This window comes from Bombyx mandarina, chromosome 20 (genome assembly GCF_030267445.1).
Source record: "Bombyx mandarina strain Sakado chromosome 20, ASM3026744v2".
Taxonomy (NCBI): domain Eukaryota; kingdom Metazoa; phylum Arthropoda; class Insecta; order Lepidoptera; family Bombycidae; genus Bombyx; species Bombyx mandarina.
The window spans coordinates 5320015-5338107 of record NC_143226.1 but is presented as its reverse complement, the minus strand read 5'-3'; the positions used below and the strand labels follow the sequence as shown (position 1 = coordinate 5338107).

The 18093-nt window shown below is 38.2% G+C and overlaps 3 protein-coding genes across 7 annotated transcripts in view; 2 read left to right on the top strand and 1 right to left on the bottom strand.

Moving 5' to 3' along the window:
• Positions 1–8191, top strand: part of yl (Putative vitellogenin receptor yl) — a 45291-nt gene extending 37100 nt beyond the window's left edge. For all 3 annotated transcript variants that reach the window (XM_089736008.1, XM_089736007.1, XM_089736009.1), the window contains 6 exons: positions 1847–2073; positions 3007–3337; positions 4643–4809; positions 5071–5148; positions 6178–6262; positions 6458–8191. In XM_089736008.1, the coding sequence (XP_089592134.1) occupies positions 1847–2073; positions 3007–3337; positions 4643–4809; positions 5071–5148; positions 6178–6262; positions 6458–6580 (1011 nt within the window). In that variant the 3' untranslated portion in view covers positions 6581–8191. The remainder of the gene's footprint in view (positions 1–1846; positions 2074–3006; positions 3338–4642; positions 4810–5070; positions 5149–6177; positions 6263–6457) is intronic.
• On the bottom strand, positions 6822–8099 carry Rpt6 (26S proteasome regulatory subunit Rpt6). The gene has a single exon (XM_028180927.2). It carries the CDS (start codon positions 8097–8099, stop codon positions 6888–6890), a length of 1212 nt encoding a protein of 403 aa, XP_028036728.1. The 3' UTR covers positions 6822–6887.
• Positions 8192–14435: 6244 nt separating the features above from the next.
• Positions 14436–18093, top strand: part of LOC114247894 (MTOR-associated protein MEAK7) — a 36496-nt gene continuing 32838 nt past the window's right edge. The window contains exons 1-2 of one of the 3 annotated variants that reach the window (XM_028180973.2): positions 14436–14570; positions 15499–15661. In XM_028180973.2, coding sequence (XP_028036774.2) covers positions 15500–15661 — 162 coding nt within the window. In that variant the 5' untranslated portion in view covers positions 14436–14570; position 15499. Of the gene's footprint in view, positions 14808–15498; positions 15662–18093 lie in introns of all 3 variants that reach the window. The other 2 variants (XM_028180972.2, XM_028180975.2) reach the window with 2 other exon arrangements.

Here is an 18093-nt window from a genome sequence, read left to right as displayed (position 1 = left end):
CTTAAAGAAGACCGTGTTGCAGTTATTGCGTTGCATCGTTGCGGTTACGCGCCAATTCAAATTTTTAACATACTGAAAAATTTGAATATAACCAAAAGATTCGTTTATCGTACCATCAAACGATATAATGAAGACTCTAGTGTAGATGACAGGTCAAGAAGTGGTCGCCCTCGGTCTGTTAGGACTCCAGCAGTGATAAAAGCTGTGAAGGCGCGAATTCAAAGAAATCCCAAACGTAAGCATAAACTGTTGGCCCTTCAGATGGGGTTAAGCAGAACCACGGTGAAAAGGGTGTTAAATGAAGACTTAGGGCTTCGGGCATATCGAAGAAAAACAGGACATCGTTTGAATGCTCGTCTAATGGACCTGAGACTGAAGAGATGCCGCGCTTTGTTGAAGCGGTACACGGGAAAAAAATATCGGAAAATTCTTTTTTCGGAAAAAAAAATTTTTACCGTGGAAGAGAGCTACAATAAACAAAATGATAAGGTGTACGCACACAGTAGTGAAGAAGCGAGCAACCGTATTCCGCGTGTCCAACGAGGTCATTTTCCATCCTCGCTCATGGTATGGTTGGGAGTTTCTTATTGGGACTTAACAGAGGTACATTTTTGTGAGAAAGGTGTAAAAACAAATGCAGTTGTGTATCAAAATACAGTCCTGACGAACCTTGTGGAACCTGTTTCTCATACCATGTTCAATAACAGGCACTGGGTATTCCAACAAGATTCGGCGCCAGCTCATAGAGCGAAGAGCACACGAGACTGGCTGGCGGCGCGTGAAATCGACTTCATCCGGCACGAAGACTGGCCCTCCTCCAGTCCAGATTTGAATCCGTTAGATTACAAGATATGGCAACACTTGGAGGAAAAGGCGTGCTCAAAGCCTCATCCCAATTTGGAGTCACTCAAGACATCCTTGATTAAGGCAGCCGCCGATATTGACATGGACCTCGTTCGTGCTGCGATAGACGACTGGCCGCGCAGATTGAAGGCCTGTATTCAAAATCACGGAGGTAATTTTGAATAAACCCTAGTGTCATAAGAATCTATGTTTTGTTAAGTTCATTTTGGTATATGAATGGTTACATAATGAATAAACTTGTTTCAATTATTTTACATTAAACATGTGACAGAATTTATGACCTGACTAGGTATATCATGTATATTGAACGAATGAAACCCAGGTAAAAAGATATTTAAAAGATACTAATTTAAGAAATCCGAAAAGTAAGTATCTAGGCAGTGGCTTGGCTCTGCCTCTGTCATTGCTGAGGTCCATGAGCGACGGTAACCATTCAGCATCAGGACGTATGTTTGTCTACCTATACGGGCAAAAAAATTTTTTTTTATAAAATGTTCGCCGTTCAAACCCGTTTTTTTTTGCTTAAATGCTTGGACGAGCTCACAACCGACCTGGTGTTAACTGGTTACTGGAGTCCACAGACATCTACAACTTAAATGCACATATAAGTTCTAAGGTCTCAGTATAGTTACAGCGGCTGCTCCGCCTTTCAAACCGAAACGCATTACTGCTTTACGGCAGAAACAGGCGGACTGGTGGTACCTACCCGTGCGGACTCACATGAGGTTCTACCACCAGTAATTACGCAAATTATAATTTTATGGGTTTGATTTTTATTACACGATGTTATTCCTTCATCGTGGAAGCCAATCGTGAACATTTACTAAGTACATATTATTATTTCATTAGAAAAATTGGTACCCGCCTGCCGGATTCGAACACTGTTGCATCGCTCGATACGAATGCACCGGACGTCTTATCCTTTAGGCCACGACGACTTCAAACTCTGTAAAAATCGTTTATTGTGTAAGAATTCCACCAGGTCAAGGCATTGATAGTGGAGCCGGCGTCCCGGCGCATGTTCTACTGCGTCCAGCGCGGCCACGAGGCCGTGGTCTGGTCCGCCTCGCTCTCAGGCCGGAGCGCCCTGGACCTCCTCCACGTGACCCAGTGCTCGGGATTAGCTGCTGATTCGTTCACGAGGAGGCTGTACGTGGCAGAGACTGCGCCCCCCCACATCATGGTGGTCGATTTCGATGGCAAGAATCCGTGAGTTATTTTTTTTTTTGAAATTTGCGAGTGATTTATTGAATTTAATACAAAATGATGATATGATAACCTACAAACACCACGCTGGGGTTCGGGATGAATAAAAATTCTACCGTAATGTAAATTAAAACTGCATTCAACATTTACAATAACACAAGAACACTTTAAAATTCTCAACTCGCTTGTTCCGCTTCGCTTCAGGTGATCCGTTCGCTGATTCGCTTCGAGTAGTTCCGATTACTGACTGACTGCGTGCCATCTCTGCAACGCTTTTATAGCCGATACGACATCCCTAGATTTATCCAGAATATTCCTCACAAGTCGAGTAGCTTCGACGTGTGTTTCTGCTATCTGACATTAGATGGCGTTGTACTTCCCGATTTTACTAGTACCTTCGATATTCGTTTCTTGCTATTCGGCAATAGATGGCGTTACTCTTACATGCGTAACAATATGAAGCTCGCTCACGCACGCTTTGTAATATAGAACTGAGACCTATGACTCTTGTCTCAAGATCTTGAGTGTACAGACACATAAGTGATAGCACTTACGTGGCTGATGTCCATATGACCACACGATACCACGACACCACACTGTTGGTAGGACCTCTTGTGAACTGGTGGTAGGACCAGGAGTAGTGTGAGTCTGCACAGGTAGGTACCACCACCTCGCCTATTTCTGCCGTGAAGTAGTAATGCGTTTCGGTTTGAAGCACGGAGCAGCCGTTGTAACTATACTGAGACCTTAGAACTTATATCTCAAGGTGGGTGGCGCATTTACGTTGTAGACGTCTATGAGCTCCAGTAGCTACAACACCAGGTGGGCTGTGAGTTCGTCCAACCATCGCAGCAATAGAAAAAAATACAGGCTCATGAATCACCACTGCACTGCTTACTTACCACATAGAAACACACATTCGGAATAATGTTTCAGCAAGAAGATCCTAACGGAACGTCCACAGCTGCAAGCGCCCCACGCCTTGGCGCTCTTCGAAGACCACATATACTATTTGGTGGGCGACTCGTACCGCCTCGGGCGCTGCCTGCTCCACGGCCCGAAGAACTGCGAGACCTACATCTACAGGGTGTTCGAAGCGAACACCTTCGTCATCAGACACGAGAGCATCCAGCGCGACGACCTGGTCAACGAGTGCGCCGGCCACGACTGCTCTAATGTGTGCGTGCTCGAGAAGACTCCGGTCTGTGTCTGCGACGACGGGCACGTCCATGACGACGGGAACTGTGACCCCAGCAGCAAAAACGAGGTAAGATTTGTTTGGTAAATGACGACTAGTTATATAAATGTTTTTTTTTTTAAGAGATTTTATGACCTGGTAACTAAGACCTTTAGGGCATGTCTTATTTTATTTTATATTCTTATTTTTATGAAAAATGATAATATGGGGTGAAATTAAATGAAATGACATGAGATGTTGGGATGAAATATAACTCAGTAAAATAGTGGTCATTTACTGAGATTTTTTCAGTGGACTTTTTGGGAGGATCCTGAGAAGTTACGTCCAGCGGCTTTGTTTCATTTTCCCACATTTATGCACTTTCACAGATATTAAACAGTTAATAAACCAACGTTGTTACACAGTTAAACCTGAAGAAACACTAAATAGACAAAATAAAGCAAATCACACAACTTCACTCCTCGCGTTCCCTCCAAAAAGTCAGTTATTTATGTAGAAACTATGGATACTAACTCTATGGTAGAAACGGATCGGAACGGTGTGGATGAATGACAGATATGGAGCATGACTGAGTGAGAGAGATAGGAGATGTCGTTTTAGGAAGTGAGAAAGACGGCGAATGAATGCGGAACATAGTTTTATTTTTAAAGCCAAAGGAGGGTAGTTTTGAAGTCGTCGTGGCCTAACGGATAAGACGTCCGGTCCGGTGTATTCGTGTTGAGCGATGCACAGGTGTTCGAATCTCAGGCGGGTCCTAATTTTTCTAATGAAATACGTACTCGACAACTGTTTACGATTGATTTCCACGGTGAAGGAATAACATCGTGTAATAAAAATGAAACCCACAAAATTATAATTTGCGTAATTACTGGTAATAGGACCTCTTATGAGTCCGCACGGGTGGGTATATCTTTTTCAATTTGTATTACAATTTTCCTTACATTTATCATATTAATGTACATAAAATTTAAAAGTAATAACCTTTACTGGTGGTAGGACCTCTTGTGAGTCCGCGCGGAAGGGTACCACCAGCCTGCCTATTTCTGCCGTGAAGCAATAATGCGTTTCGGTTTGGAGGGTGGGGCAGCCGTTGTAACTATACTTGAGACCTTAGAACTTATGTCTCAAGGTGGGTGGCGCATTTACGTTGTAGATGTCTATAGGCTCCAGTAACCACTTAACACCAGGTGGGCTGTGAGCTCGTCCAGCCATCTAAGTAATAAAAAAAAAGCGACGGCGGACAGACGCGCTGTAACTCTGAAGACGTAAAAAATTTATATTTTAGTTACATAAATGAAGAAAAAAGTGTTTGGTGTTAGGCCGATGTCTTCTCCTGGTGTACTTAAATAAGTTATAGAATATTTTTCCCCCCAGCTCCCCCTATTCAACGGCTGGACGTACCAGGACTATCAGCGCGGTCACCGCGCCAGCATCACCGTCGTCATCGCGGTCCTCGTGCTGTTCCTCGTGTACATAGCACTGTTTATATATTATCACTTCGTCTATAAACCAAAGAGGAAGAGGTCCACGGCTTATACAGAGTGAGTTGAATTCTCTTAAACATTTTATTATTATTTTTATATTAAATTATTTTATTTCAGATAATGATCACCACTTACACCAGGTGGGTTGTGAGCTCGTCCACCCATCTAAGCAATAAAAAAAAATGAATACTAAAACATATATGTACCCGCACAGATCGAAAGGCTGCCGATGTCGTTTTCAACATCGCGCAATCAAGAATGCATATTTTTTTTACATTTTTCACACAAGTCTTATGAATATTGATGGTGGGGTTCCAGGGTGAGGTTCCAGAACAGCTCCGACGAAGCAGCGCAGTTGTCTTGCAGCCCGGCAGTCCAAATGAATGGAAATCAACTGTAAGATTATCTATGAATCTATAATAATATTATAAAGAGGAAAGATTTGTTTGTTTGTTTGTCTTGAATAGGCTCCGAAACTACTGAACTGATTTGAAAAATTCTTTCACTGTTTGGAAGCTACACTATTCCCTAGTGACATAGACATATCTTTTTTGAAAAAAAAATAGAGATTCTTACTAAAGCTCCAATAGTGTAACACAAGGTGTAAAAAAATTACCTAAAATATTCTTTACATCGCGTGCCCTGCGAAAACTATTGATGATAAAATAAAATAATGTACTACGACTTTGTAGAACACATTATTTTTACAAAGTGTCCCGACAGCATATGTCTAACTATTATAGTTATGCCGCAATAAGTGTTCTTTTATTTAAAAAACAAAACAACCTCAAATATCGTTGAAATTTTTGTTAAAGACCCGAGCGGAGCCGGAGCGGGCCGCTAGTAAATAATTGATGACTACACTCACTCAGTATTACTAAGGCATTACTGCTTCACGGTAGAAACAGGCAGGGTGGTGGTACCTACCCGTGCGGACTCACAAGACGTCCTACCACCAGTAATAAAAGACGCCTTACCATCAGTAATGCGTCAGAATAAATTAAAATCAATAAGCTAGAAAATAGAATAACATTGTATGATTAAAATCGAATATGGTTAATGGTTTCGGTAGGCAGCGGCTTGGCTCTGCCCGTGGCATTGCTGAAGTCCATGGGCGACGGTAACCACTCACCATCAGGTGGGCCGTATACTCGTCTGACTACAAGGGCAATAAAAAAAAATGCAAAATTTATGAATTTGCCCGAATTTGTTGGTACCACCATGTTTATGCATATTTTCACCAAGAAGCAGTCGCGCTTTCTAGTTTAAAATATGCAATAAATAACCTTTGTACAATTTCGGACTCGTGTTTCGAAACGGCTGGCGAAATGTACATTGTGATTGCCTACGGGTTAATGTCACCACTTAACAACAAATGGGCCGTGAATTTGTACATCAATAAAAGAGTGTATTCTGTTTTCACAGTATAAATGGTAACGAATTCGTGAACCCGCTTCAGTACGTACGCAATGTGTGGCAACAATCGATCAGAAGGAAGCCACGTCCTGTTGTAAGTGTGCATTAAAATATATGTCCTATTTCCCATAGTTCAGAATCTTAGATATATTAATTCAACAAGTGATAGATAATTTTATAGATACCTTAGTAATGTAATAAAGTAAATTTGACATGTTAATCCAAACAATTTATTTGAAGTAATAAAAAAATGTGATATAGGCATTGTATTTAACTATTTATTTTGCAGTGTACAGCTGGCCTGTCAATAGCAGTGCCCAACTCTCCACAGCAAGACTTCTCCGATACAGAGTCAGACCTAGATGATCGAGAAACAAAGAGGTTTATCCGCAAAAATAAATTTCTCAATTAAGTTACAGAAAATGTTGTTAAATTTTTTTGCTGTGCAAAAAGTGGATGACATTTCCAAATTTTATATATTTTAATCCTACTATTTAAGATTTAGATTAGGTTATGATATAGCATAACTAACTTCTAGCTTGTTAAATTATTTTATTGTTTGAATGTTATCAAAATAGTTTTTATTTGTTAAATTTTATACACATAAAATGTATCAATATTGTATTGATTGAATTTTGAAAATAAAACATTGATTTATATGAGAAAAAAAAATCTTATTTATTCTAATGCATAATCTGAAATTCAAATAAAGAATTTGATCACTTCCAAAGTTTCTTGATGGACATATTCTTTTCAGAGTCCTTCTGCATGACTTTAGCGACAGCCATTTCAAAGTCCTCCTGAGTTACGTGCACTCGTCTCTCACGCAGAGCATACATTCCAGCTTCAGTACAAACACCCTTAACTTCAGCACCCGAAGCTCCTGGCATCAACTCTGCAATCTTACGTAAATTAATTCCTCGAGTCAGATTCATTTTTCTCGAGTGAATTTTGAGGATGTCCAAACGAGCCTCTTCATTTGGTGGAGGGAACTCAATTTTTCTATCAATACGACCAGGTCGGAGCAAGGCAGGGTCAAGAATATCAATTCTATTAGTTGCCATAATGACTTTGATGTTTTTCGTAGCTTCAAAACCATCAAGTTGATTCAGCAGCTCCAACATGGTTCTCTGAACTTCGGAGTCACCCCCACTTCCTGACTCAATCCTGGAAGACCCAATAGAGTCTATTTCGTCCATGAAAATGATCGAAGGAGCATGTTCTCTGGCCATTACAAAGAGCTCTCGCACCATTCTACTACCTTCTCCAATAAATTTCTGTACCAATTCTGATCCAGAAACACGTATGAAAGTGCACTCAGTGTGGTGAGCGACAGCACGAGCTAATAATGTCTTTCCAGTTCCCGGAGGCCCATACAGTAAGACTCCCTTTGGTTGAGCAATCCCCAGGGCATCAAACAACTCTGGATGTTTCACAGGCAGCTCAATCACCTCTTTGATCTCCTTGATTTGTTTGTCTAGACCACCTACCATTTCGTAAGTAGAATCCGGCACTTTCTCGACCATCATGAGCGACACAAGAGGATCGACTTTGTTGGGTAGTATTTTGTGTAAGGTATAGCTTTCGTTACGAAGAGCGACACGACAATTGGCCGTGACATCGTTAATATCAACGTTCTTGTCTAAATCGACGACGAATTTACCTTCAGGGTGAACTTTTACGAGGACCTTCTTTTTATCCATTGGTTTAACCACTTCTCCGACGTACGATCCCTGTTCTTGCAAGAGCTGCAGCTCCTCGCGCAGCATACGAACTTTAGCGTTGAGTTCATTACGCTGGGCTTGAAGACGACGAAGATTTTGAGATTTTTCGGCGACAATGAGCTGTAATTCTTCAATCTTGGTTATATAGTACGGGCGGAAGCCCTCGCCCTTCACCGTATCCACTTCCATTTTAGTCGTGAGAGTCATATTGCGTTACTGCCTCTCACATGAATTTTAAATATTGAATGTTAGATTTTAACTCTCAAAAATGCAGAACAAAACAACTCAAATTTCCCAAATCATTCACGATGACGTTTTTGAAGTACGGTACCATGGAGTTTTTTTTTGTTTGATTTGTCAAAGACATATGCAAAAGAGTCACGTTTATACGGTCAAATCTTTTGTATGCTGAAGCAAACTCCGTTGTACAAAAAAATGAAATTGTTTAAGGCAATGAATTATATTAGATAAGTAGAATTATATTAGGTAAGACAGCAGTCTACATATTGTATGATAAGAAATTAAATAGCTACTGAGTATAGTAATAAGTTTTTACGGTGATTGAAATCTCACTTTTCAGAAGAACCTGAGAAATCACCACCTTTCTTGTACCCAAATGCTGGTGATGATAAAATACGTGCATCAGGTTGTCTTTATTTCTCGATTTTTCGATTAGATCGAGTTCGATTAGGTCGATTAGATTGAGTATCTGAACGAATTTATAAATTTGATGTTGCATTTCTTACGAATACTAATGTAATCTCTTGATTACAGAAATTATATAATCAACACATTAATAGAAAAACATACTAGTATACGAATACGAATTTATGAAATTGAATATACTTATGCGATTCATTAAAACATTAAAAACTTTCTTATAACTGACTCAAACGATTGTCTATTATCAAGCAAAACGTCAGTTATCTAACGTCCAAAATGCATAATTACAAAAATTAAATAAAAATGAAATGGAAATTACACAAAAGACTCGATCGAAATGTGTAAAATATCAACACTGGCTCTGTTCATCTGCGGCCCAATAATATACAAACTGTTATGGTTCATTCGTATGGGAACTTTGATCCACTGGAGTTATATCATCGGCTCCGCAATATATCCTAAAAATACTAACGGATGCATTGCATTGAGCGCGAGTTGTTTTGCATTCGTGATCATCGGGAGTGTTCTTCCGACGCGCATGTTTCCTAAATTAAAACTAATCGCTACAATACTAAGTGTGCCCCCACAAATTCACATGTTGGTACTGCTGCATAGGAGTGTGGCGGCTCGAATCGAAAATGAAACTATAACGAAGGCAATACGAGCGTATAGCGGATTGACTTTAGCATCAACAGTTTGGACGGTTGTGTCTTTGATGCGATATTGATATATATATGTGAGTGAAGTGAAAAAAACGAATTAAAATTTTAAACGTCTTTGCCAATTTTTTTTTTTTATTAGATGGGTGAACCAGCTCACAGTCCACCTGGTGTTAAGTGGTTACTGGAGCCCATAGATATATACAACGTAAATGCGCCACCCACCTTGAGATACAAGTTCTAAGGTCCCAGGTATAGTTACAACGGCTGCCCCACCCTTCAAACCGAAACGCATTACTGTTTCACGATAGATACAGGCAGGGTGGTGGTAGCTACCCGCGCGGACTCTCGGGAGGTCCTACCTCCAGTAAAATAATAATGCTGTGGGTAAATTTGCGTTTGGGTGTGAATTATCTTCCTCTGAGACAGTGATTTCTGTAAAAAACCTACCGCTTAGAATATTTTGTCTATAAAGCAATCTTTAAATTAACTGACAGATAGTGACTGCGAAAAACTAAAAACACACTGGATATCTAGTGCTGGTATTTTCATATTTAAAAAAGTCCTTCATTTGGATAAACGATTTTATGGTAGTTTCGTTGTATCATTTTTAGTAGTTTTGTAACCAAAAAACTTGGCAATCGGTAAGTGATGCATGTTTAGTCTATGGTAAGTTGTTTTTATTGCCTATATGGATGGACGAGCTCACAGTCCACCTGGTGTTAAGTGGTTACTGGAGCCCATAGATATCTACAACGTAAATGCGCCACCCACCTTGAGATACAAGTTCTAAGGTCCCAGGTATAGTTACAACGGCTGCCCCACCCTTCAAACCGAAACGCATTACTGTTTGACGATAGATACAGGCAGGGTGGTGGTAGCTACCCGCGCGGACTCTCGAGAGGTCCTACCTCCAGTAAAATAATAATGCTGTGGGTAAATTTGCGTTTGGGTGTGAATTATCTTCCTCTGAGACAGTGATTTCTGTAAAAAACCTACCGCTTAGAATATTTTGTCTATAAAGCAATCTTTAAGTTAACTGACAGATAGTGACTGCGAAAAACTAAAAACACACTGGATATCTAGTGCTGGTATTTTCATATTTAAAAAAGTCCTTCATTTGGATAAACGATTTTATGGTAGTTTCGTTGTATCATTTTTAGTAGTTTTGTAACCAAAAAACTTGGCAATCGGTAAGTGATGCATGTTTAGTCTATGGTAAGTTGTTTTTATTGCCTATATGGATGGACGAGCTCACAGCCCATCTGGTGTTAAGTAGTTACCGGAGCACATAGACATCTATAACTTAAACACCGCCACACTGAGATATGAGTTCTAAAGTCTCAGTATAGTTACAACGGCTGCTCCACCCTTCAAATCGAAACGCATTACTACTTCACGATAGATACAGGCAGGGTGGTGGTAGCTACCAGTGCGGATTCACAAGAGGTCCTACCACCAGTATATAAACTCGATAGGCCTTTGAAAAGTTTGTTGGCTTCCGAACATCTGAGTTCTTCAAGAAGGGCATTGAAAATTTACCACCCCGCTAGTAGAGAGGCATCGATACTATGGGTGCATATCGACGCTTGAAAGGCAAACGTGACTAAGCGACAATATCTGCTTTGTACATAAATGATAGCCAATAACAATATTGCGACGATGCGCAAAAAAAAATATTTTTAGGTCTATTAAAATCATTTCAATCCTACAGCTAGATTCGTTAAAATATAATTTTTTTCAGGTATTCAACTTAAAATTAGTCTGCTGTAAAGTTCACGCATTGTCGCTTAGTCACGTTTGCCTTTCAAGCGTCGATATTTAGATTGAAAGACAAAAATAAATTTTCCTGAGATAACCCTGTTCAAAATCCCTTTGTTTCTGTGTCTGTTGAGCGACTCAAGGCATACGGGTTCGTCGCCCTGGCGATCGTTCAGTTCGTGCGGCACCCATTTATCAAGTTCTTTTTCCTTGACAATGTGACGCAAATGGACCAATATTGTTTTGATGCTATCGTTAAAAGCTGCTGCTAGCTCAGCGGTAGATTCAGCATCGTCAGCTTTCACTATCGCCTTTAGTTCCTCGTTGTTGACTTTAGTTTTCGGGCGACCTCGGGGTTCATATTTAGACCAAAATTTCCTTGTCGAAAGCGCTTAAACTAATAACGAGTCGTGCGTTGATTTGTAGATTCACTTGCGCCACTGTCGCTAATGCCGGAAGCACAAACAAGTCGCTTTCTACCACCCACTGAGTTTCTCGCCGGATCTTCTCAGTGAGTCGCAATTCCGATCCGGTGGTAGATTCTGCGAAGCACTGCTCTTGCTAGGGTCAGTGTTAGCAGGTAGGGAAAAAAAGTGTTCTCTCTGCACACGTCATTAGCGTTGTGAGTCAATTGTGCGGCATTGCTACCGCGACGGTACTCATCACTCATGTTCCATAATTAAACTAGTATTTTTATCGTATCTATGCCATATTGATGAAAAAAATACGAAATAAGTGAAAACGAAAACTGATCAATTAACTCAATTGATTTAATTTCGAAATACAATTCTATATTTTTTAAATCAAATTTATTTGATTTAAGACATTTTTCCCTAGGCAGCGGCTTGATTGCGGCTTGGCTCTGCCCCTGGCATTGCTGAGGTCCATGGGCGACGGATATCACTGACTATCAGGTAGACCGTATGCTTGTCGTAAGGGCAATAAAAAAAAGTTTACTGCCGGTCACACAGAAATTACGTTTTAAATGGCCAGTATTGTAAAGCCTTAAATAGTTTCACAAATTTTAAGCGTATTAACTATGTGTAAAAAGATATCTTCACGAGTAAATACCTAATATCACATTTTATTAACACGTCATTTCGGATCCTCCCGATCCACTAACGGTGCTTCTAGGACTTCAAATATCGGTCACCGTTCTCGTCAAACCCGTCGCTTGCGACGAAGGGCTCGACGAGTAAACTAACCCTCAGACACAGCCCACTGAGTTTCTCGCCGGATCTTCTCAGTGGGTCGCGTTTCCGATCCGGTGGTAGATTCTGTGAAGCACGGCTCTTGCTAGGGTTCGTGTTAGCAACTTCGCCAGGTTTGAGCCCCGTGAGCTCACCTACTAGTTAATGTTCCGCTGGAATAGCCTCTCTAGGCTACCAGCTTAGGTAGGAAATAAAAAACATTTTATTCTTTTTTTTGACAATTAAAAGTATTGCTTTAAAAACCGACGCAGGCGTTAGCATATTTAAACCGCCATAAAATAAATATGATACATTTTCTTTCATATCGCCTCAAACATTTTGTTCGAGGGAGTGATCGATGTAAAATCATTCCTTTATCGTAGGACCAGAATTGAATTCTGTTATGCAATTTGGCAAAAAAAGGTATTAAATGAAATACGAAAAAGTTTCAATTCCTTCAAGAATAATTAATCACATTGTTAATTTATTTCTCGTTTTTTTTTTTAATTGTTTATATGGTTGGACGAGCTCACAGCCCATCTGGTGTGAAGTGGTTACCGGAGCCCATAGACATCTACAACGTAAATGCGCCACCCACCTTGAGATATAAGTTTTTAGGTCTCAGTATAGTTACAACGGCCCCACCCTTCAAGCCGAAACGCATTACTGCTTCACGGCAGAAATGGGTAGAGTGGTGGTACCTACCCGTGCGGATTCACAAGAAGTCCTAGTACCAGTAATTACGCAAACTATAATATTGCGGGTTTCCTTTTGATTATGTACTAACGAAATTATTTTAATTATAACCTTTAAGGACATCCAAGCTTAACCGTTAGCTGCGACGTTGTGTGAAAGTGAATTGAACGAATAAATTCAAGTTTTTTTTTTAAACGCATGCTGTACTATATTTATAATATCGTTAAGTGTGCTTAGTGCGAGTTTTTTAACGTTCTCGATAGCGTAAAAGTTAACTCAAATTTGTATAGAATCGGATCGTTTGCCGCTAGGGGCGCTGTTTCAACTGCATACAAAATTCGGTTAACTTTTACGCTATCGAGAATGTTAAAAAACTCGCACTAAGTACACTGGTGTACACTACACAATTTAATTAGTACGCACTGTATGTGTAAGTTCACTGGCGCTTTTTCGTTTGGACGCTGCGCTTCGGAGCCCAGTGAGTTTCTCAGCGGATTTGCTAAGTGGGTAGCAATTTCGGATTCGGTAAGAAATATAGCGAAGTACTACTGCTCTTGCTAGAGCAAATGTTTATAAAATTTTGGACCTCATACTAGCGAATTGCGAGGGTTCTTAAAGCGGAGCGGACGCGCAACGAATTCGCTGTGCATGTGATTATAAAAGTGTTTTAATAGATTAAACGACATGCGACTATTTATTCGCATGTGAGCGCGCATTGTATATGAAGTAATTTGGACGAATTCGCTATGAATGCGCGGTGTGTGTTAGTCGCGCGCTCGCTCAGCTGCAAAATTGATTCAGATACAATGCGCGCTCACATGCTAGTATTTTTTTGATGGAAGTTGGAATATTTTTGTCATTAGGAAGCCTTGGGAGATTGGGTGGTGGAAAAACATGTTACTTCATTTAAAATAACCCAGTAGAGTACATTTATTATCTCCAGAGCAAAATAAACTTGTATAAAATTGAATACACATAATTCAATCAATCACATCAACGGCGTACATAAAATTAAAAATTTCAAGGTCACGGCTCTAATGTACTATCGAAACTAAAATGTATTAGTAAAAATTAAAAAGAGTAGTAACTTCATTCGTGAATGTTTTAACAGCACTGGAATAAACAAAAAAACTTTTAAACAATCAATTGCCAAAGAAATGTAACCGCAACATAAAATCCAATGAACCAGTCAGTCAATATAAAAACAGCGATCGCCCGAAATATACAACAGTACATTTGTGGTGTTTTCAATAACAATTAATGTCAACATGTAAATTCAATTTCATTACATCAAAGTAAGTTAGTCTCGTGATCTATGCAATGTTTACAGACCGATCCACGGTAATGAACAGTCATGAATGAATGAAATTTACCAAACGTGTGAACCTGGAGAGCGGCTATGTTATTTTTTATTTTCTAAAATCGAAACATACACTAACACATTGATATATTTACAGTAATGAATTGTACGTGGAGAAAGAATGAGAAATCAATAAACTTTCGAGTGAAATAAAGCATAAATATTTGGGTTCCATACAAAGTGGTTTATTTCCAGGCGCAAAAATATTGCCGCGATAAGGCGGCCAGTCGTGAGTTGCAACGACCCGACGTTTGACGCGAGTCGTGTTTGAATTTGCGTCAACGTAAATCACTGTACACTTTCAACAAAATTAGGAAAAAAATATTTTTGACGTCATTGACGTTGACAGGTAACCAATCATTCAAAATTCCAACAATTTTTATTTTGGTATTCCTTACATTCCCAATAATATTGAGAACAATTACATATTGTTAAAATTAAAAAAAAAACAAAAACCAGTATTGTTTAAGGCAGTAAAGTGAATATGTTAATAGATAAAATATGTGTAAAAAAGAATACGATCGATAAAACATTAGTGCAGTGTTTTTTTGAAAAGTTTTGTTGTTATCTAATTTTAAGTTTTAAGGTAAACAAATGGTCGATAGAAATAAAATGATTTTAATTAGGTTTATTCCGGATGAATAATTTAGTGCCAATATTTTCCTGCTATCATCTCACTTATGGATCGCTTAAGGTCCTTTTGTGACATTGTCGTAATATTCTCATAAAGGAAGTTCAGTGATAGCGGAAGACTTTATTACCGCCAATGAGTCTGTCATGAATATAAACATCTTGTGAAAGTTATGCACATTTACAACTAGCACTGTTCAATAAATTGTATTTTTTTTTTAAGTTATAATATCTGTTTCTACTTAAAAACAAATTTTTCAAGAATTTCAACAGTTATTAAATGGAATGTGAAATGAAATAGATATCTGTCGAAAAATGTACGAAGCAGTTCCGATTTTTTTTTATTAATTTTGTTTTTACTTGTAATGATCTTAAAGTTATAATTTAAGTTAAAGATACAAATTAGTGATATAAGATATGAGTTATTAAATATGTTATTTAAATAAATAATGGATGTTCAAAAATTATAAAGCTGCACTATACAAATTGACTGAAAAAGGCATGTCAATTAAAAATTTCATTTTTTTTCAATTTTATGATCATCGTCATTGACTATGGTGGTACTAATGAATATGGGAAAATAATGTTCAATAATGTTATGTATAATACCTTATAATATAATACCTTAATACCAATATATTCTACAGAATGGGTAACACAAGCAAGAAACTAGCAGCAAAATGCACTTTATTGACGAAAGATGAACAGAAGCATGTTGCAGCCACATTCAGGGCAGCCAGTAAGAATTCGGAGAGGATACGGGAGGATGATCTCATCGTGAGTGGAAAAGTAGATGCAGTGTCATTAGAAGTGTGTTCATTTTATTTGTTTTCATTTTTATTTCATTTTTTGGTAATGAGATACAGTTCTATTAATTTTTACCCTCAACACTCTGAAATTATCATATAAAACCCACTATGTGAACTCACTAAAACTCACTATTTCAGCTATAAATAAAATGTCAATATTAGTTTTTTTTAAATATCTACCAAACAATATTTAGATATAGAGATAGAAGTTATTTGTTCAAAATTAAAATTGAGCACAACCGTCTTCCAATTATATTCTATTCTTGTAAAAATTAAATAATTTAATGGCAGATGACTCTTGTTTGCAGTATCTCATTACCTCAAAAATATAATTTTGATTTGTTGGTTTTTAATGCACTAGAAAAAATTAATGGCAATTTTCTCAAATCTTAGAAATACCACTATGCAAATTTTAATGTTACAATATGTAATATCCTAGACACTAAATTGGCTGTGAGAAGATTAATCAATTATGAAATAAATCTAAAAAATATTTTTTTCTTTTGTCTAGTGCATATGAAACTATATTCTGAGTTGATTCATTTTAAATTCAAAAATAAAAATCTAAGATGCAGTAGAAAAAAAAATACTAACCTAAAATAGATAATTCCATATTACCTATGCTGCAATTTCCTAAAAAAATTTTTTTTAAAATAAATGAACTCACATTATTATTTCTTAGAATTTGTGTTAATTTCATTTTCAGTTGATTTGCACTATCATTTATAATTTTTCCACTGTCTTTAGTAACACGGTTTATGGTTCACATACTGTTTAGTTAATTTTGTTCATTAGCGTTGTCATTTTTTTCTAATAGTTTTTGTTTTGTTTTAAAATTGTTTTTGCACCATAGAGTTATTAATAGATTTTCGGCCTGTATGTTATACATCTAGATTAGACTTAGTGTTTTTTTAAATTTATTTATTTTTATCTTCGAATTTTAAAATGACATTTTATATATTTTTTTTATGCGAATACAAAAATAATTTGTGTTATCAATTTAGTAATTGACTTTTGCGCATCTTAGGAACAACAGCCAAGGTAATCATTAAGCACGAGACTTATAGCAGCAGGTTCTATATATATGTCCCTATAGCTTCTGAACTATTTAATTCATCTAAAATGGGTAAATAATTTGAGTTTCGACGCGTCTACTCGCTACTAGTAGGTCGTCCCGCATAGTTTATTAATGCGGCTGAAAAAAGGTTCAATAGCCAATTTGTGAATTTGTCGAGGTTTAGTTCCATATTAAATAAGGTAGAAAAATTATTTTTTTAAAATAATATTATCATGACCGAAATTTAGAAGTTACAAGACACCATGTCAAACTTATTGCTATCATCATCATCATCATCGTTCTTCATGACTTAGTGTCTTGTTCTCCTCGGTGAAGTTCTGCGCCTGGTCTCGGCAAGATTGTCGGGATTTAGCTTCATTTAATCGAAGTTGGGATGCTGGTAGCTGTGGCCTATTTAATGGTATCCCTTCAGGTCGGCTATCATCCACGGCTCTTTCCTTAAACTTTTCATGTGGCTTCAAATTACTATGTTTTTTTTTTTCAAAATGTCGATGGTTCTTGCCTCAAGATCTGAAATTCTCGAAGCAGATTTTCGTTCATTTTAATAAAACTATGAAAACCTTTCGATGTTTCCACATAATACCCGATCTTTCTGGATGATTCTATTCGGATTTAATCTCTCTCCTACTAAATAGCATTTTATTGGGCGATTTAAATATCATGGTAGAGCGATCTAGCTTCTGACGTCACGGAGATAAACGGCTAGCCCCATGACAGACTCCACGGAAACCACAGCGCCATTGTTCGATGCTCACGATACTACCCCTATTTCAGAATAAATGGTTACATTGCGGTATTTTCTTAATTAATAAAAAGATTAAACCTAATTCTATGCTATATAATGGTTATCTTATCGTGATTTTGTGTGTTTGCGTTACTAGGGCCAGTAGCATCTAGCTATCTATTTTGTCTGAGCGAGCCGAGCATAGGTGAGCGTGCTAACGTCCCACCTAGTTTTAATAGGTCATCGAAGCTCATAGATGTAAACACCGCAACTTACATTAAGACACAGGTTGGAGTGTCATTTGCATCGTATAAACCCACCCACCTCTCCACCGGGGCGGAGAAACGGAGAAATATTAACCAATAAGATTGCACGAAATCAAAATAATAAGATTGCAAAATGATTTTGTGCAATCGTATTGGTTAATATTTCTCCGTTTCTCGAACTCCGCTCCGGTGGACACTCATCCTTAAAATTGGCAATATAGAAATAGGCGGGTTGACGATGCCTGCCCGTGCAAGCTTACAATACCCGCTGCCACTAGACAATGATTTCTCATTCGCAAATCAGCTGCTCTTGAGTAGTTAGGTCTCCTTCGGAGGCGCTCGGGCAGCTGTTAGCAAATCATACC